The sequence below is a fragment of the Rhinolophus hipposideros genome (assembly GCF_964194185.1).
Source record: "Rhinolophus hipposideros genome assembly, chromosome: 5".
NCBI classification, from domain to species: Eukaryota; Metazoa; Chordata; class Mammalia; order Chiroptera; family Rhinolophidae; genus Rhinolophus; species Rhinolophus hipposideros.
In genome coordinates this window covers 64,381,271-64,401,870 of record NC_138051.1, presented here as the reverse complement: position 1 = coordinate 64,401,870, position 20,600 = coordinate 64,381,271, and the positions used below count along the sequence as shown (strand labels likewise).

At 44.2% G+C, this 20,600-nt stretch overlaps 2 protein-coding genes across 11 annotated transcripts in view; one reads left to right on the top strand and one right to left on the bottom strand.

Annotated features, from left to right (window-relative positions):
* The window catches only part of ATG14 (autophagy related 14), a 33,446-nt gene extending 25,952 nt beyond the window's left edge, over nt 1-7,494 (top strand). Inside the window, exon 10 of the mRNA XM_081050184.1 lies at nt 4,648-7,494. Within this exon, the coding sequence (XP_080906310.1) occupies nt 4,648-4,954 (307 nt within the window). The 3' untranslated portion in view covers nt 4,955-7,494. The remainder of the gene's footprint in view (nt 1-4,647) is intronic.
* An 8,791-nt stretch (nt 7,495-16,285) lies between these two features.
* The window catches only part of FBXO34 (F-box protein 34), a 71,585-nt gene continuing 67,270 nt past the window's right edge, over nt 16,286-20,600 (bottom strand). For all 10 annotated transcript variants that reach the window (XM_081049173.1, XM_081049175.1, XM_081049174.1 and 7 more), the window contains one exon: nt 16,286-19,500. In XM_081049173.1, coding sequence (XP_080905299.1) covers nt 17,351-19,492 — 2,142 coding nt within the window. In that variant the 5' untranslated portion in view covers nt 19,493-19,500 and the 3' untranslated portion in view covers nt 16,286-17,350. The remainder of the gene's footprint in view (nt 19,501-20,600) is intronic.

Here is a 20,600-nt window from a genome sequence, read left to right as displayed (position 1 = left end):
GGAAATTGCACATATACCTAGAATTTTGTGCTATTTTATAGGGTGTTTATACTAAACTCTTATCCCAAATCCCATTTATTTGTTCAGGAGCTACAGAAACCCATTAGAAATCCATCCCAGTTTTAGTGGTTGATTTCTGTGGGTTTGCTTGCCAAACTCTGTACCTTATTTGTAAAGGATTCAACATTAGGAAATTGATCATTAAGAACTAATATTTACTGGCACTGGGCCAACTACATATCTTAAATCTAATTAGGATTATTATTCTTAATTTACAGGGTGGGGTGATGATAACTGAGGCTTAGTGTGGTCAAGTAACTTGGCCCATAGTCAGAGCCAGTAAAAGTGGTGGAGCCAGGTTCCCAGGACACATCTGGCTGATGACAAAGTAGTAAATACTCATGCCTTTAACCAACACACGTTACTTCATCACATTAACACGGTAAAGAAGAAAAAACATAAGATCAGCCCAACAGAGGCCAGAAAAACAATGAATCAAATTCAGTGCCCCTTAATAATTCAAGGACACTACTAGCAGATTACGTAGAGGTTATTAATAAAGGCTGTTTATGACAACGTACGGTAAAAACTATACTTACTGACGTTACTCACCTAGATAACAAAGGCCATCCCATGCAGTCAGGAGCAAACTAGGATGCCTACTGTTACTGCTGTGTTAATGTCGCTCTGGAGGCCCAGGCCAAGCAAACCATTTTAACCAAGAAGTAAGGTGTAGGCCGGCCCGGTGGCTCGGGCGGTTTAGAGCTCTATGCTCCTAACTCCGAAGGCTGCCGGTTCGATTCCCACATGGGCCAGTGGGCTCTCGACCACAACGTTGCCAGTTCAATTCCTCGAGTCCCGCAAGGGATGGTGGGCTGCGCCCCCTGCAACTAAGATTGAACATGGCACCTTGAGCTGAGCTGCTGCTGAGCTAACAGATGGCTCAGTTGGTTGGAGCACGTCCTCTCAACCACAAGGTTGCCGGTTCGACTCCCACAAGGGATGGTGGGCAGTGCCCCCCGCAACTAGCAACGGCAACTGGACCTGGAGCTGAGCTGCGCCCTCCACAACTAAGACTGAAAGGACAGTAACTTGAAGCTGAACGGCACCCTCCACAACTAAGATTGAAAAGACAACAACTTGACTAGAGAAAAAGTCCTGGAAGTACACACTGTTCCCCAATAAAGTCCTGTAAAAAAAAAGAGAAGTAAGGTGTATTTGTCTTGGAAAGACAGAAACGAAGCTGGCATTATTGCAGATGGCGTGATTGTTGAACTAGCTATCCAAAAGAACTAAGGAACGACTGGAAGTGATAGGTCAGCATGGTGACGAGCTAGAAGATCAACATACAGAGCAGTAGTTGCTTTCTTGTATGCCAACAACTTCTTTACAAATGTAATGGAAAAATAGGTCCCATTCACTGCAGCAACAAAAACTGTAAATTATAGAGGGATAATCTTTACAAAATGTATGTAAATCTACATAAAGAAAATTACAAAGCTTTTTAAAAATTCTTCATGTAGTTCTTGAATGTCTGCCAGGCATTCACTGTATGAGGTGTGGGACTGAGTGAATCAAGGCCAGTGAAGACCCGTAGGATTTTCTAGGATGGGAAGGCTCAGCATTGTAAAAATGCCACTTCTCTGGAAAAGGAAGCCTAATTAGAATTTCAACAGCTATTTCTTGGAACTTTGACACACTGATTCTCAAGTTTTAACTAGAAGCAGAATCTGCAAGAAAATGTTGAAAAATTATAATAAGGGATGGGCTTCGCCCCTTTTAAAACATAGTTTAAAAAGTACTTAAAACAAGGTGCTGTTAGCATACAAATAGCTGGAGCAATTAGAGAAGAGAATAAAGAGTCCAGAAAGAGATGCTGTGTATGTGGGAATATAATACATGGTAGGAGTGGCATGTTGAATCATAACAGCTCAATGGTGGTGGGCCGGTTGGGTAGTCATGGGGGAAAAGTAGGATTCATACCACATTCCATATACAAAAATTAATTCCAGATGATATAAAAGACCTTAATTTTAAAAATAACTAGGAGGAAAGATAGTATTTTATAATCATAGAGTGGGAAGGGAATTCCCAATAAAGCCACAAAACCCAAAAACCATAAAGGAAAGGAGTCACACATTTTACTGTATAAAAACTGTAAATGTCTCTGGTAAAAGGTACCATAAACAAAGTTAAAAAGACAAGCCACTAATATGTTTTGCAATCTCTATAAGAGACAACAGGTTAAAATCTAGACAACTTAAAGAAATCTTTCCATCAATAAAAGAAAGGCAAACAACCTAATAGAAAAATAGACAAAGTATTCAGGCAGACAGCTCACACAAAAAGAGTCAGTATTCCAATGAAAAAAACTTAGCCTCAATCAAGAATAAAGAAATGCAATTCAAAACAAGTTTCCATTTTTCATCTCTTTGGCAAAAACGAAAGAATTGATATCCGGTATTGGTGGTGGTTTAGGAAAATAGGCAGTCGTTTAGCAGGGGTGGATTTTCTTGGCATCTGAAGCTTTCTGCAGGCTCGCCCTTGAGTCAGCCTTCCAGTTAGCAGGCTCTGTCCTACAGAAGTACCCACACACAGCCAGGCTGTCATCACAGCCGAGTTCCTGGTCTGTGAGCCAGCTCAGAGCTTCACCAGTCAGGCCTAGAGAGATTGGTGATAGAACCTGGGTGGCACTTCCTATTTCCATTGAGACCAGCTGAACTGAGGATTCCATCCTGAATCCAACATAAACTTTTTTTTCTTTGAAATAAATTCAAACTTATAGAAAAATTCGAAAATAAACACAACAGTACAAAAAACAAATATACCCTTTACCCAGATTCTGTTTTACCCCATTTGCTTTATCATTTGTACAGTCACTCGCTTGCTCACTGTTTCTGTCTCCATACACAAACAAAAATACTTTTTTCTGAACTCTGTGATAAGTTACATACATCATGGCTTTTGACCCCTAAATGCTTCAATGTATATTTCCTAAAGATAGGGGTATTTTCTTCACCACAGTACAGTTATCAACATCAGCAAATTAAACATTGATAGAATGCTTTACCCACATGCACATTTTTGTCAGTGGACCAGATAATGTCCTTTATAGCATTTCCTCCCTCCGGTACAGGATCCCGTCTAGAGTCAGCTGTTCCGTTTCATTGCTCTATCTCTTTAACCTCCTTTAAATCTGGAACATTTTCTGCTTTGTCTTTTATGACATTAGCATTTTTCCTTTTCTTCTTAATAGGACTTTCGTGAGGCTCATGCATTCTAGTCTGGAGCACTGCCTGCATGGGAGCCTCTTGGCTGTCACAGCTGGGGGCCACAGTGGTCACCTGTCCCGTACTGGTGATGGTAATTCAGTCACCCAATCAAGATGCTTTCCACCTTCTCCATTGTATAATTCCTATAGTTTTATTTCCTTGCATTGTGTGGGGAAAAACTTTGAGACCATGCAGTTACCTGTCTCCTAATCAGAACCCTGTCCTGTCCTGTGTTCCCCTCCCCCATCCCTCCGGATTTAGTGTCTATTGATGAATCTCATCTGATCCTTTTCCAAAGTCCAGAGACTACATTAGGGTTCACTCTTGATGTACATTCTATGATTTTTTCTTTTGAGATTTTATTGGGGAAGGGGAACAGGATTTTATTGGGGAACAGTGTGTACTTCCAGGACTTTTTTTTCCAAGTCAAGTTGTTGTCCTTTCAATCTTAGTTGTGGAGGGTGTCGTTCAGCTTCAAGTTGTCCTTTCAGTCTTAGTTGTGGAGGTTGCAGCTCAGTTCCAGGTCCAGTTGCCGTTACTAGTTGCAGGGGGCGCAGCCCACCATCCCTTGCGGGAGTCAAATCAGCAACCTTGTGGTTAAGAGGATGCGCTCCAACCAACTGAACCATCCAGGAGGCAGCTCAGCTCAAGGTGCTGTGTTCAATCTTAGTTGCATGGGGCGCAGCCCACAATCCCTTGCGGGACTCAAGGAATAGAACTGGCAACTTTGTGGTTGAGAGCCCACTGGCCCATGTGGGAATCAAACCAGCAGCCTTCGGAGTTAGGAGCAGGGAGGTCTGACTGCCTAGGCCACCGGGCCGGCCACTGTATGAGATATTTTTAAAATAAGATATTTTGCAAAAGATACTTTTAAAAAGCCAAAAAGATAATTTTGTTGCCTTAATCCTTAATTGATAACTCCCTACAGCATCATGAGTAAATAAGTACTCTGGCTTAAGGATCTTGAATAAAAAGATGTCAATTATTCAGCTAAACTGAATTGTGTCTATACATCAGGTGACTGTTTTTGTCAGAATTGTCTCATGGGAATTCATAGATACTGACTGCAGTTGTTTAAACAGGAAATCATACTTTGGACCAGCATGGATAGTCTGAGTGGATGGATTTGTCCCATCCAGAGTCTTCAATAATAAAGAGGTAAAATTGAGGAGAAGTGTGATGTTGTGATTTTATTCATTACTTAGATGGCAGTTATTTAAAGAAAAACTCAATTCTAGACCAGCAGTGAGTGGATAAGGTGCAGACTTGGGAACTAGGTGCACTGACAACTCTGCACGTCTGGTCTCGTCACCTCCTGTCGCGTGTTGTAAGAATGGTGATTGTCTTAAAGAGGCCCCTCACTGTCTGCACACAGGTCGGGACCCTTTGAAGTGCGAGCAGACCTCGAGGAGTCCATGGAATTTGTGGACCCGGGAGTTGCTGGAGAATCAGACGAGAGTGGAGACGAGCACATAAGTGACGAGGAAACGGACCTGGGCACAGATTGGGAGAACTTGCCGAGCCCCCGGTTTTGTGATATCCCTTCCCAGCCTGTTGAAGCCTCCCAGAGCCAGAGCACCCAGGTGTCCCCACCCAGCGCAAGCAGCAGTGCTGGCGGGATGATCTCCTCGGCCGCGGCCTCAGTGACCTCCTGGTTTAAAGCTTACACTGGACACCGCTAATGAGCATGGACCAAAACATGCCAGATCTGCACCGAGAAAGTAAACTAGTCAACTTTATGTAGTTGGGTAAGATCGTGCCTGGAACAGAAAAAGGTTAAACTGCTTTTATTTTTTAAAGCACGGAGACAAGCATTCTATTTGTCAAATGGCTGATGGTGACCGACACGCTTATGATAATAGAATAGAGGGGTCCAAGGGCCTTCCATCCAGACCAGGGCACGTGGCCACTTCTGTTGAGGCTGAAATTCCGTTGGGCCCCTCTGATCACAGGCTGACGCGTTGGTGCTTGCAATGCTGAGACGGCTCCTGAACACTACGTTGCAGAGGCTGAATCACAGGAAGTGATTTTTGATGATCAGGACTTGAAAGATAAAAACTGTTTGTGTTTTTTATGCCATCATTTTTGTACAGAGAACCAGCACGCAATTTGAAATACTTGATTTCTTTATAATTTGGTCATGTTTGGTTTTTAGGTCAAGGATTTTGCTTTTGTTTGGAAGGGGTGTTGTTTTTTGGGGGGGAATGGGTAGTTCAAAAATGATTTCACTTGTGCTGCTCTGTCGTAGCTCGTCAGACATTCCTGTTTTTCGTTCTCCCCACACACCAAAGAAACTTATCTTTTTTTCTTTAGGACCCACATCTATGAACAGAAGAAATTCTAGCTGCAATAATGTCCTAGAGATTTTAAACCTATTTTCTAGTATCTTGAGAGGAGTTAAGTTCGTTCTTACCTAAATTATTGAATTCCTATCACTCACGCTACATGCATTTTCTATGAGTGAAAGGTCATTAAGGTTGTTCACTTATGTATGGTAAATGCCTGCCTGGGGACAGGTTAAAAGCCACTTAATTCAGTGGCCTCTGGTCATTCTTCTGGTGTCCAATTGCTAAGAGATTAATAGGTGGCAGGCTTTTCCAGGGAAAACCATCCTGCTTGTTTGCTTCCTAACGGTCTTTGTTGCTGTAAGTACACTGTCTTCCCTCAGAAATGCAGAGCAAATCATGACAACTGAGGCAAGCTCCATGGGAAGAATACCCCCTCCTCAAGAGATCATTTTCAACTAATGTCTCTTGTCATTCTCTTAGGGACAATCTTATAAGAAAACCGTAGAGAGGCATTATGTACAAATATGTAAGTAGTTTATATTTTTAATAATTGCAACAACAAAAAATCCTAAGTAACAACTACAAAAAGAAATCCTATGAAAAATTCCTAACAGGCATTATTACCATATCTTGTTAGTGTGATTAGCATGATAGTTCCCCAGATAAATGAGTGGGAGGTCTGCCCTGCCCTCGCTTCATTTCTCATAACTATTATAGATGATACTTTGCCTCCAAATCCGAGGTGCTATATAGCTTTTGCTATTGGTATATTTAGTGTTTTGTAGCGTTTGGGGTAGAGTTGCGGGAGCTTGTTTATTCCTATCCAGGAGTCCCAAGTTCCCTGACTCTGAATTTTCCACTTGGGGAGGAAACAGTCTTTTTTCTGTTTCAACTGCTCAATTTCAGGACTGCTGTACTTGTGTTGTACCTTCCAGGCCTGTAATTCAGAGAGTGGGTTCAAGACTTGAACAAATACCAAATGAACTTAAAATCCCATGAGATGAGAATTGTCCAGGCACTTCATACCCTCAAAAAGAAGAGCTTAGTTTCAGTTGGAACACTGGGATTTGGGTCCGGAGGGCAGAGGCTGACTTCAGCTGAAAGATGCATAATAATCATGGTTTTTTCCTCAAATAAGCATCTTATGAAACCATGAATTGAGATGAGATCACAAACTCCTGTCTAGAGTAGTTCAATAAACCCTATAAGGATATGGGAAATTTAGGGTTTGATAGGGTATATTTTGTTGTTAATATCACCTAGAGGCACTTTACTTAGGGTTAAATGAACAAACCCTTTAGTGGTTATGAACACCAACATACTGGCTTCAACTGCTGAGGTATTTTGGTTTTCATTATTTTGCACTGGATCCACCTTGTAAATATTCTTAAATATACATTTCAACCACTGTTTTTTCTACTCTCTTTGCTGCTCATTAAAATCTTTCATGTAGGTGCCAGAACCGTATGTAAACAGCTTTTTAAAAAATTAAAGCTGGGGTTTTTTTTGTTTTTATTTTAAACAAAAAGCCATAGAACTTGGTCCTGTTTTCCATATTAAAATGATTTGTTGAAACAAGTTAATACTAATAAAAACCCAGAGGCACCAAATAGGCTGCTTGAAATGGTCTGTTAAACACTTTTTTGTAATGGAATATGACTAAGAAAAGTTTCGCACATCTGCAAATTAAGGCAAAAACTAGAACGTCAACATTGGGTATAGTGGACAGCACTCATTTAAGGATTCGTGCATTGATGATTTGGGAAAAAGCATTTGGTAGCACACTGTTCAAAGAACTGCAGTATCCAAGAATCTCCTCATGGTGTCACGCTGCAGGAATTTCCCATTGCTCTGCAATTTCCAGACCAGTTTGAGTCATACAAATGTTTTCTAAACTTATATTATTGCAATAAATCTTTTAACAGTACTTTACTAATATGTATGTCTTATTCAAACTCTGATTATTCATTTCTGCTGATACACTGAGGGTAGCAAGAATGAGATCTAACCCTGGAGTATTTTATATAAATTATAGGATTATTTTTTTTAATAACTTTTTGCTAGGTGAGGAAAAATGCCTGTTAATATATTTTTTTTAACTATAGATTTTGGTGATATTAACGATAGTCCCCTTTTTAGTAAGCTGGGAAACTGGTTGCTTACTTTCTCTAAAGATGGATTTTTCTTTGGTGCCATCATGTGATGCATGTGCCCTACGGTGACTAGGTGTCCTGTGACAGCCCCTGCAGAGTGAGGGAGAGACCTCTAGATTGTCCATATGGAACCTGCCCAGACTTTCTTCAGGACCGGTGAGAGAAACATGTTAGAGGGAATGTGTCAAGCTGAGAGAACCAAGTAGTTTTGGAGAATCCCTCCTCTCCAGTGTGGTGTTTTTTTGTTGTTGTTTTTTTTTGTTTTTTGTGGGTTTTTTTGGTAACTAGTTTCTCCCAGATGGATAATCCTGCAGGTGGACAGGGATACCAAGAGTGACTACTGGGAAAGAGCCAGGCAAACTTGGACAGATGCCGAGGAATGGTTGCTGTGGTCATCCTACTCCTTACCTTCAGTAAAGGCCAACCACAGCGGGAGGAAAACGGGCAGGGAAATGGAAGAGTTCCCAAATCGGGCATGGACTGCAGTTAGTGTCCGTCGGCCTCTCTAGGTAAGTTACAAACATGCTCCCAGCTAGTGCCTATGGGGAGATTCTGGCCCCCAGAGTTACATCATGGTTGATGCAGGGATCAGGTTGAAGCAGAGGGTGAGGATAATTTTGTCCTTTGTGGACAAAGGAGGTCACCTGCAAGTTGTTTCAACAAAATGTTCCAGGAAATTTGAAACTGGGCTCTTGAGAAAGTCATCTGAATCTCAGCTATGAAATGCTCAGTGAGAAAGCCACCACCAGCACCCCGATCCAAGGATCTGGTGGGTTCATAATCTGCTTCAAGTTACGTAGATAATGTACAATTTTTTAAAAATCCAAAAGCATCAGTTCTTTTGTCCAGGAACAATCTTTTTCTGGAAGAAAAGGGATGATAAACACCAAGAGCCACATTAGTGACTTTTCTGTTGATTTTTGTAGGAAGGAGAGATAATGTGTGGTGGGGGGAAAATCTGGTGGAGATTTTGAATGGTCCCCTTTGAAAAGTGAGAAAAGGAAGGAGCTATTTGACAGCACTACCGTGTTTCCCCAAAAATAAGACCTAGCCAGATAATCAGCTCTAATGAGTCTTTTGGAGCAAAAATTAATATAAGACCCAGTCTTATTTTACTTTAAGACCGGGTCTTATATAAAACCAGGTCTATAACATGTAATATAATAAAATATATAACATAAGACCTGGTCTTACAGTAATTTTTGCTCCAGAAGACACATTAGAGCTGATTGTTGGGGCTAGGTCTTATTTTTGGGGAAACACAGTAGGTAAGTGAAAACGGGTGAGAGCCAGGTGAGTGCAGGAAGCTTGGTCTCAAGGGCGCTGTGGCTGAGGCACTAACACCTGCATCAGATTGTGCATTCGTTCCCCTTCAGGTGTGGCTTTTTAGTGTTTACTGTACAACTTCAGAAGACACTTGCATTTTAAGGAAAGGGCTTTCCTTCCCTTCCCTTCCCAGCAACTTATTTCCCTAAATTTAAAAACATTATCGGGAAGACATTTCTGGAGCGTCAGCAAGTATGTGTGTAGCTCTCAATTTGAGTAAGCAAGTGCCAAGTGGTTTGAAACTACTGGGTGGAAGAGACACACCTCTCAGTCCAAGGTCGATTAAGGAATGACAGAAGCAGCGTATCTTCTGTCAGCAACTTAATAGTTGCCTCCATAGAAGAAAGGACTGTGTCTAACATCCACCCACAGGGGGAAATACATCTGTTTTCTGGCTTGGGGGCATTGGTACTGGCTGCAGTTGGGAGCTCTCCTGCCCGCTTCAGGGACTATGAGAAAAACCTGCTGAGAGCTGAAGAATCCCACAGGTCTCATAACCGTGCTCAAGACCTATAGCTCCTAAATGTCTCCACAGCCGTGCTACTCAGGGAGTGATCCTTGGACCTGCAGTGCCTGCACCACCAGGGAGCTCGTTAGAAATGCAGGACCTTGGGGGCGGCCAGTTAGCTCAGTTGGTTAGAGCTGGTGCTAATAACACCAAGATTGCTGGTTCGATCCCCGCATGAGCCACTGTGAGCTGCACCCTCCTTAAAAAGAAAATTGTAAAAGCAGGCTCTTGAGAGTGACATCAGCATCACAGTGGAGTGATGCTGTCTTTTCCCTTAAAGATCCAGTCAGACAACTGTAATTCAGGAAAGGATCCTCTGCTCAACACACAAACATCTGAGAGCCACGTATTTGATGGGGAGGTGTCAACGGGGTAGGACAGAGATGGGGCCACAGGTGCAGGCTGGCGCCCACCGTGGGCCGACCTGACATGGCAGCGGTGGAGAACTCTGGCTGCAGCCCTCACACCACAGCCTGAAGGGTAGGAGGAGCAGAAGCAATGTTCCTGCCTCAGCAGCCAAACCCAGTGACAAGGGCGGAAACAGCACAGCAGTATGACAGATGTGCACTAGCAGCCACCATTACTAGCAAAGAGGGAAAGCTGCTGCGGACTCATGAACCCACCTCCCCTCACCTACCCACTGCATTAGAACCCGACAAGCAGCTGAGATGCCCCCATTGCACAGCATGGCTGGCAGCCCCTGCTACCAGAGAGCAGTGCCATGAACTCGCAGGCCCGGAGCCTCACCTCCTGCCACATCTCACTGTGGGGCTGATGCCCTGAGACTGAGGGGATACCCACACCTTGAGGAATACAGGGCATTTTCCATGACCAAAGCAACACTGCCCCACTGAAATCCCAGAGGTGCCAGTAATGCAGGGAAGAGAAAACAAAAGCTTGCACTTTGGTATCATCTACTAAAAAAATGAAAGACCTCTGCTATCAACCTCTTCAGTGAAGAAACAAAAAGGAAAGACTTCACTACCTCAAATATACAGGCATACAAAGAATCTATCAAGTAACATGAATAACTAAGGTAACAAGGTAACACAGAAAAAAAATGTCTCCAGAAACCAAACTCAAAGGCATGGAAGGCTGTGATTTAAATGGCAGAGAATTCAAGATTACAGTTATGAAACAACTCAATGAGAAACAAGAAAACTCAAAGGCAGTTCAGTGAGCTTAGGAATAAATTAATGAACAGAAGGAATATTTTGCCAAAGAGATTGAAACTATAAGAAAGAACCAACTAAATTCTGGAAAGAACTATCTTTAAAAAAATGAAAGAACTCTATAAGAACTGACATCTTTAGAAAGAGCAACAGAAGGGGAACCAGAAGGAGAAGGGAACCAGAAGGAGAAGGGAACAGAGAGCCTGTTGAAAGCAATAACCAGTTGAGAATTTCCCAATGGAAAGAACTGGACCCCAAAATTCAAGAAGCTAACAGAATACCTAATTATCTCAAAGCAGAAAGATCTCCAAGACACATTATATTAAAACTGTCAAAAGTTAATGGACTAATCTACAAAGGAAACCCCATTAGATTATAATCAGATTTTACAAGCTAAGAGAGTGGAATGAAAAATTCAAAATATTGAAGAGAAACCACCAGCCAAGAATAATATATACAGCAAAGTTATCCTTTACATATGTTGAAAGGAGCTCTTCTACCTGAAACAAAAAGACAAAAGTCTACAAAACTTTGATGACAGACAGAAGCAACAAGGTTAAAGGGTGAAAAAGCATTGTTTTTAAAAAAACAACTATAATTTCTGCAATTTGGAAACAAACAGCATAAAGGGGATGAATCGTGACACGTTCACAATTAAAACATTAAAAAGGGAGGAGGAAAAGGACTGAACCTGCAAGGTCACTGAAGATGCAATGTGAAGAAAAATGTATGGAACCAAATGGTTTATGTAAAAAAGTAACAAATGAACAAAAACTCAAACAGACAACAAAGTGGTTGTTACCAAGGAGAAGGAGGTGGGAGGAGGGCGAAGTGGGGAAACGGGGTCAGATACATCAATGGAAGGAAACCAGACTTCAGGTGGTGACCGCACGAGTACACAACACAGATGTCAAATTACCATCTTGTACACCTGAAAATTATATAAAGTTAACTAATATTAATAAATTTAATTTTTTTAAAACTTCACTTAAAACAAACAAAAAAAAACTTCACTTTAAAAACAAGAAATGCAGGATTTGGGCACCATCTCAGACCCACTCGATCTTCGTTTCAATAATTCCTCTGTACTATTTAAAAAGCATGGATCAAAAGCAGCGCTGTCCAATGGAAATGATGTATGATTTAAAATTTTCTGGTAGTCTCATTAAAGAAGTTAAAACATTTTATTTTATATATTTTATAATACATTTTAACTTAAGATATCCAGAAATACTATTTCAACACGTAATCAATATGAAACAATTAAGCTATGGGTGGGGAGAGGAAAGGGGGGCTGCAGGAGGGTCCCCTTTGTGTTCTTGCCCTGGGCCACAAAAATAGTGGGAAGGGCTTGCCCCTCCTTGAATTGGCTCATTTTGGGTGTGCGAGCAGAGTCCTGCTAAGACCCTGTACAACAAAAAGCCTCTTCGGACACAGTCTGGAAGCCAAGACTGCTGGTCACAGAACAGGAGAAGTTCGTGCGCGAGGCCCCACGTGGGTGCTTGGATGTCAGGCAGGGCCGGGTGGAAGGTCAGGGCGGTGGGCGTGCACCGTGTGCAGACTCATGCTCAGCTGCCCACCTCCAGACGGCCTGGTGAGGAAGGCCGGGGAAAGGCCCACAGCTCAGTCCCGGAACAGGGAAGGCTGGGGGGGCCAGGCTTGGCTCCATCCCTCCCCTCCCAACAGACCCCAGCACTCAGCTGTGCAAACAGGGCATGTAACCTCATGACGGATAGGGGACTGACCGTTAAAATACAGCCTCGCTTTACATTATACCGATTGGCAACTACTTGATTTTAATAGCGCGCGCGCGTGTGTGTGTGTGTGTGTGTGTGTGTGTGTGTGTGTGTTTTAAGAAGTGCATCAATCTCTTCATACTACTAGACATCTGGAAATTCCAGTTTTTGAAGCAACTGTTTGATTCTCTGAATGGAGGAGGGAGTGGACAGAGAGGGACATAGTTTAAATAGCACAGGTAATTCTACCCGGTTAACTGGGCGGTGGGATCTGCTATTCCCCACGTCTTGGTGTCTGCACACTGCGCGTCACTCAGCACAAGGACCCGTCTTACACGGCTTCCCACCACTGACACGGCACATAGCACCCTCTAGGCTGGACACAGGATTTCCAAGAGTAATCTCAGCTGTACATCACTTTTACCCCTAATCTCTAACTTTAGAATCTAGGCCTTGCTGTTTTATTCCAAAGACAAAAGCAAAACATTTAGTAGAGACTTCTCGTTTTTATAGCCCACCTTAACCCCCAAAAATGTGAGACCCAGAGTGCCAAAATTAACTTGTTCTGAGGTCTGGTCTCCGCTAACAGAAGAGTGGATGGGGGGGGAGGCTTTGAGAGGGGAGTAAGTTTTTACTTTAAATAGAGGAACATCCCCTCTAACAAGGGAGGTTGCCGGCTAAGTGCCACCTCTGCTCCCTTCCCAGCTGACAACTCCAGTGGCTCTGCTCCTCTGAAATACCAAGGTCAAACAAACTCTACAATGGGGTGATACCTGTCTGTGGTTCTGCTTAAACCAGTTAGGTAGAAATACACCCCAGGGCGCATAACCACAATGTTGACTCTTCCCATGAGGTGTGTAAACACCAGCTATGATCACAAATTTAGGAAAGGAGTGCATGTCAACAGAAGGGATTGCACATTTCCCACACAGGTACTTTCACCAACTCAAGGACTGCAACACTAGCTTGTTTGAACCCCAAGGAAAACAGGATAGAAAGTATCAGATTACCCTAGAGGCAGAGCTGTGCACTAGAGAGTGCATTGAAAAGACAGCACAGTTCATAACACCAGCTCTTTATTTTTGGTGCAGTCTGGTGTACAGCAAGAAAGGTTTTGGTGCAGGCTGGCATTTTTGTTTCTGTTTTTGAGGCTGTGGGATGAAGGAGAGGACACATAGCCAGTCTGCTGAATGGAGAATGAATGCAGGCAGATAAAGCCATGGAAAACACCTGGGAATGCCCACATAACAAAAACTGTGACGCCAGTCCAAAAAGGTTGGCAGGGAGGGCCTGACAAGCTCAAGTTAGAAAGGATGTTTGCACGGATCCCAGGAAGGGAACTCCCAGAGCAGGCGTCACCCTCAGCCTTCTGCAGTCGGAAAGCCCGAAGCAGCAGAGCCCAGAGCACACCGACCGCACCACTGGCAGTTACCCAGCAAAATGCCTACGGCTGCCGTGGAGCATCCCTAAGCAAGAATGCTCCCGGGGGATCAGCTGCGGCCAGAGAAAAAGACCTTCCTAGAGCCCTTTATCCCCACTTCAAGCTTCTTACACAGGACGGAAAACTACAGTATAATCCAGAGCAGCAAGAGCTTGCCAGCACCAGTCACCTTAAGCTGGTCACTAGAGAGAAACATGGTATGGAGCGTGGACTGTGCAGCAGGCAGGAGGGATGGCACGGCCAGGCTGCCTGAGCCGAGTGAAGTCCAGATGTAAGAAAGGAAAGGAAGGGTCAGATGTGTGCAGGGTGCGCCCAGCCAGGCAAGGCGGGATCCCAAAAAAGGGGCCCCCTGAGCACAGAGCTAGCAGTGTGCTAAGGCAGGTTATACAGTCAATTTTGAAAGACGCTTTTACATGGCCATTTCAAAGCCAGAGTCATTTTGACAAAGCCTGAAAAATCTTTACTCTTAGCCCCTTTTCCATTTCCAGTTCATCCCTTCCTGGGCTTTCTCACCCACTGGGCGGGACAAAGCCAGATTGCCTGAGATGGGGAGAAGCTCTCTGATTCTTCCAGATTTCTCTAGTCCTGGTTTTTCTTTCAAACGGTGAAGTGGGAGATAAAAACTAGGCCAGGCATATCAAAGGCTCCGAGCAAAAGCTAAGGGGAGGTTTTATTTGGGTGTGGGGGAGGGGGAAGAGGCTGGGATCCCGGTGCCCTTTCGTCGGACAAGTCATTGGCAGCACCGCAGGAAGGCAGGGTGCAGGGTGCAGGAACACAAAGTGGGCGGTTTCCCCAGCTCAGCACTAGGGGGCTCTGAAGCACAGCACCTCTGTCCTAGGGAAAGCTGCACTCGTCCAGACAGGAAGACCTGGGAGGAGATGCCCTTTGATGCCACCTCTTAAAATCCTTTCTCGTTCAGAGACGGCGCTGGGAACGGGGATCTGCCATAGTTCAAAAGGGGAAACTGCATGCCAAGATGGAGCTGGGGCATTCTTACCGTGTTCTCTAGTCTTGGTCAGTTCAGCCCCTCAGAGTCAAAGCTTTCTGTGTCCCAAGGGAAAACGAGATCGGAATGGCTGACTTGGGAAACCCAACCAAGAGCTGTTTATCCTGTGTGTCCCTCCTGGGCAAATGTAGAACCAACAGCTAGTTAACACTGATAACTAACATTTTCCTGGACACTTAACCACACACCAGGCTGTATACTTAGGTCCCCCGTATGTGCGCACCTCCTTTAATCCTGAATTCGGCAACATGAGAAACCCACTGGAAGGTACCCTGAGATTGGCAGCACAGGGCAAAACACAGGAGGACGGCAGCACTGGAAACTTCAGCCCGGGGGACTCAGGTTGAAAAGACTTTTCTTCTTGTTATATAAATAAGTTAGATATAACTTACCAAGTTACATACAAGTCTAATCACTATCTTGTACACCTGAAACTAATATAATGTATGTCACCTGTAATTGAAAAAAATTTTTAATGAAAACAAAAAGCATTTCCGACATACCTCAGCCAGGGCATGTCCTGAAGGACCTGACACCCAGAAGGACAAGCAAGCTCTCAGTCTCCTCAGTCCTGTCAGTCAGCGAGCCCACAGGTTCCAGCCTGTCAAGTATCATTACCATGTGTCTCAAGGGGGCAGACCTGTACAGCACCAAGAAACACTTCAGTTTTTAGTTAGTACCCACATTGCAGGGAGGAGCAGTTACTGCCCGGATAAGGGCGGAAGCAGCCACAGTGGGTTCCTGTATGGAAGCTACTCGGTAGCCACCTAGCGACTCAGCCGCAGGTGACCCTGGCTCCACCTGGCTCCAGTGCTGCCCCACTCTGCGTGGCCGACCTGGCCCAGGCCTGCTCCGCCGCCTTTACACCTTTCTCCTTCAGGACCATCACAACACAGCCCTCACTCATCACGCCCCCATCAGCCTCCCCTGGAACGTCTGCCACAGCCCGCAGCTTACACACGTTGCAAGGTGTTTGGCTGAGTACTTGATTTCAAGCCACCTAGTTTTTCGATGCTCCACAGCAGCTTTCTGGGGTGCAACACCTCCCAGCCCACCCTCTCCCCAAGCAGTACATGACCACAGGCCTGAATACATCCTCAGTGACTTCTGAACAATTAACTAATTATGCCAGGATAAGCTGTAGGAATGTCCTAGATAACAGCTCGTCCAACAGGATATACAGTCAGTGTTAGGCAGGTGACGAAATCAGTTGCACAAATGTAAGCTCGTAATGGTAAAGACGGTCTCTCAAACAGCAGAAAGAAAATTCTCTCCCCCTCCCCAAAACAATTCGAAAATAGTTTTTAATTCTTACAATTCAATTTACAACATCCTTCTTTGTTACTTCATAAGAGGAGAAAAAAAAAATCTGTGAAACTCAGGTCCCATTTAAGATGCATGTTTTTATTGAAATTAAAAAAAAAAAATTTGTAACCAGACAAAGAATAAAGTAGACAAGAATGTTATAATCTGACTATATAATATTCTCTCATTCTTGGTGGATCACTAAAATATAACAGGATTGTTCTCTATACTAATTTTAAAGTTGTCCAGTTAAACCATTATTTGGTATCTTTTCAACAGGTTAACCTCTTAACTATTTAGAGTTTCTTCTCGAAACATTCATATATTATACAGGAAACCATTCATAGTTTATTTGGGAAACATTCATAGTTTATACAGGATGTACAAATTTGAGAAAATAAAAAAACAACTCACAACTGTAGCCGCAACACTATTCTAGCTGCGTTGTGACGACATTGCTCAGTCAGCATCCACTACACACGACTGGATTTGAATGGTGTTATTTACAGAGGGACCCACAGCACTCGTGTAAGGTAAAGACGCGCGGGTTTAATGTGCACTTTCACAGCCCTATGAAAAACACAACCATTATATACACTGTAAACACCACAGGGCAGGAAATCCATCTCCAACCACAAACATCAATCTCACGGGGTCAAGCATACGGGGTCTAGGTAAGGTGCCCGCCTTTTCCTTTGTAAGCGTCCTTTTCGTCCAAGAGAACTGCTCTTCTTTTCATAGGACACTGTTCACTTATTTCAAATATGGCGCCCGTGCTCAAAACATTTCTGGAACCCACTTTGGGGACGGCGTGCACAGTCTCCTGAGCGTCTCTGATGGCGGCAAGTCCTCATCCTTTGAGGACGGCTTTGACTCGGGCCAACAGGCATGATTCTTCACGGCCACGCGAATCCAACGGTGGGCTGCCCCCGGATCAAAGGTGGGGCGCCGCTGTAAGAGACCAGTCTTCCTGTGCCGCGTGTGAAGGAAACGCCGGAGCAGGGGCAGTCCTGCCAGGTAAGTACACATCCTCCTGCTGTGACCACTCGGAGGGGAGGGCAGCAACACTCACGTGAACGCTATGTCTAGGTGGTGGTTCGCAGTTTCAAAAATGAGTCATTTGGTCTCGCCTTCTCACAGACTTTAGTATTCCTCTTCAGTTTCAGTCCCTTTTGCTTTCTTATGGATTGCCCGATTGAAGCTGTGGCAAGCAGGGACCCAGTGATTGTCGTGAAGCCCCAGCTTACAGCCAGGGAAGCCCTTCTGAGAGCGGTGGCAGCACATCCAGTATCCCGGCCCGTAGGGCAATGCCTGGCAGTAGGGCTTGGGGTGCCACCGGCACAAGGACACATCCCCCTTCACATATTTTTTCTTGCACTGCTTGCAAGGATCCTCTCTATAGCGTGGGTCTCGAACCCAGCGAGAATCTGCTGGCCTGATGTTGTAGTATTCTATGATAAACTTGAAATAGCAGCAGGTACATTTAAGAGCCACTAAACTCTTGGTGGGAAGTAACCTGAAGATTTTCACCATAATGTGGTGGGGGAGGAAAGCCATGTACTGCTGAGGCTCCAAAAGCTGCTGGATTTTAAACCTGGTTTCGAGAAAGTCATGAGACACCTGCTTCTTCCAACTGGATGCCTCAAGCACCGGCAATGTACTTTCCGCAGGAGAGGCTGGCAGAACAAACGAATCAGCTGAAACATTGTTTTCCTCAGCTGCACGGCCCCCCTCAGCAGCATCTTCACGCGGGTCAGCCTGGGAAGACTCTTTTATTGTGCTGTCATTCAACTGGGAACAGTCCGACTGGTGCTGACCAGGCTGCAGAAAAAACAGCATCCCTGGAAGTGGGTCTTCACAGGACTTCAAACTGCAAGGCTGGTCTTTCTCTACCTTGGACACAGTGATACTGATGCATACGGATTCTTTTCTTCTCTGATCAGGATTATGGCTCGTGAGTGGCACCAGCTGTCTACTCATACATTCAATGGCATCTGTGGGCAACGCAATGGCTTGGGGACACATGCGAGGAGGAAAGGGTGACTCAACAAGTTCCTCTGTCATTTCCACATCATATCTACCGCTGTTTTTCACAGCAGTTTGCTGATCTGGCTCTAATGCTGCACTGTCCCTGTGGAAACTGACACCAGCTGGCAAAGAGGGACAGCCCCGAGGAGCGCTGTCCCAGGCCTGGCCCCCCGTAAGAGAACACTTGTCAGCTCTTGAGGGGCCACAGTCCACAGATACAGACCCCATGGGATTCACCTGAGTGTCAGGTGCCTCCAAGGCGCTTTCGTTTGCTTTGCCTTCATCAGCCTGAGTGCCATTCGCAAGCAACACCCGGCCTACATTTCGACGGAAGCTGTTATTCCTCGAGAGGCTCCCAGGTTCACGCTGGCTCTGCCGCTTCAGACACTCGGACTCCAACCTGGCTACCATGTCGAGGACACGGACTGGCTCATTCTGTGGTTCACCCACCTCAGGATTTCCCCTTTCCGTGGGTTCTTCACAAGCTCCTGGGGCAGAGAAGGGCTCGGAGGCTGGGGGCACACTTTTGGATTGCCCAGAAAACCTCACCATGGCAGGTGAGTTAGTGCAGTTTTTTGCACAACTGGCTAGCAGAGCACTGGCTCTTTGCTCAAGGAAGGCAACCATCTGTACGACCGACAGGGGCCTCCCAGCATACACGCTGTCCCCGCTGTCACCCACATAATGCACAGAACAGTGCTCAATGCCACACGCAAAAGGCTCGGGCTGGTAGCACCTGCTGTTGACTTCCCTCATCCTTTCTAATTGTATCTTGGCTTTTTTAAGATCCCCTGATTTTTTTCTCCTTTTTGTAGCTCTCCCATCAATATCCCAGGAGCTTTTTATTTTCATAGATCCTATCCTATTGCTACACTGGTGGGCTGCAAAGAATGCAATTTTCTCCCTGGTATTTCCCGGTTTCACCACAGCCCAGATATCAAGCGGCCCTTCTCCTTCTTCACCCTGGTGGATTGTCGCAGATGGTGCATTTTTCTTGGTTTTAACATTCAAGCTGCTCTCTACAGGACTCTTCCCACTCATACTGCACAGAACATTTGGAGAAAGGATCCCAAAAGGCTTTCGAGATGATGCTGTACCAGGAGAGGCGGAAGGAAAGGCAGTGGGTTTCATGTAGCTAGCTTTACATTTTTCATGCTTTAGGGCCTCTTGGTGGCTCGTAGGAGTTCTCAGAGTTTCCTTGCTGACTTCCAGAGGTTGCACTTTCTTCTGGAGTTTCCAATATGGCTTTAGGTGCATAACAGAGTCTGTACAGAAAAGAAATACACATTTCATTATGATACCGATTTTGTTTTTAGGGAAGTTTTGTGTTTTTTTTTTAAACTTAAATTCAGATGGTTCTAGCAAGTAATAGAAGCATTTTCTAGCAATTCACTAAATCTTTACCAACTGCCATTTCAGCTAGTTTTAAATGTACAGATCAAGAATAACAAAAACAAAATAACTGTTTTCCATGGTGTACAGACCAGAAAATTGGTGAATTTCAGACTCAGTGAACAGACTGAATTTCAGAAAACTGACATTAGTTAACATTCTGTATGTAAAATTGGTCTTTTAAATGTACAGAAATTTCAACTGACCAAAAATATCCCAGTAAGTAAAAGGCACAGTATAGAAGGAAAATAGAAAAGGAACTTGTCCTGAATCCCTAGTGGATTAACACTATTTCTAAGTAATCACAACAAGCATTTTATTGGTTGCAAAAGTCTTATCAAAAGCGTTATATTGCTTCCTAAGGTATTTCCATACTGTTGAATATTTAGATGTTTGTAATTTTTCACCTGTTTGCTTATGTACTTTGCCCACCTATTAGTCTTGATTTTCTAAATCTATTTGTATAATAAGCTCTGGTCAATTTTTCCGCAAATATCATAAATCAAATTTAGAACCCATAATCCTTAGTAATTCCAAAAACCATTTTGAACTAGTTCAAAAGAAGTACTTGTTTTGTTCCCAGACCTGAGGTAGAGATGGGAGCCACTTTTTTAAATTAAAAAGTGATTACATGAGACAGCTGATTACAGGAGAGATCTGTTCTAGTCCTTGCCGTGTCACTAAGCAGACAGGGAGATTTTACTTTGCACAAGTCACTTCCTCTCTGACTCGAAGTTAAAATGTTAACTAAGGGGTTGGAATACTAGATTATCTATATAATGATCTCATCAACTTGTATGTCAAATAGCCCACTGCTACACAGAGCACCCTGAGGAAAAAGTGCTTTGTAGAGATGCCTGGCCTCCTGCAAAAGAAACCTGCAGACCTAAATAAACTTCCGCAGGCTCGGCTTGGTGGGAGTGAGGCATGAGCCCCAAGGTCCGAGCACAGGGAGTGTTACCTATTCTCATTC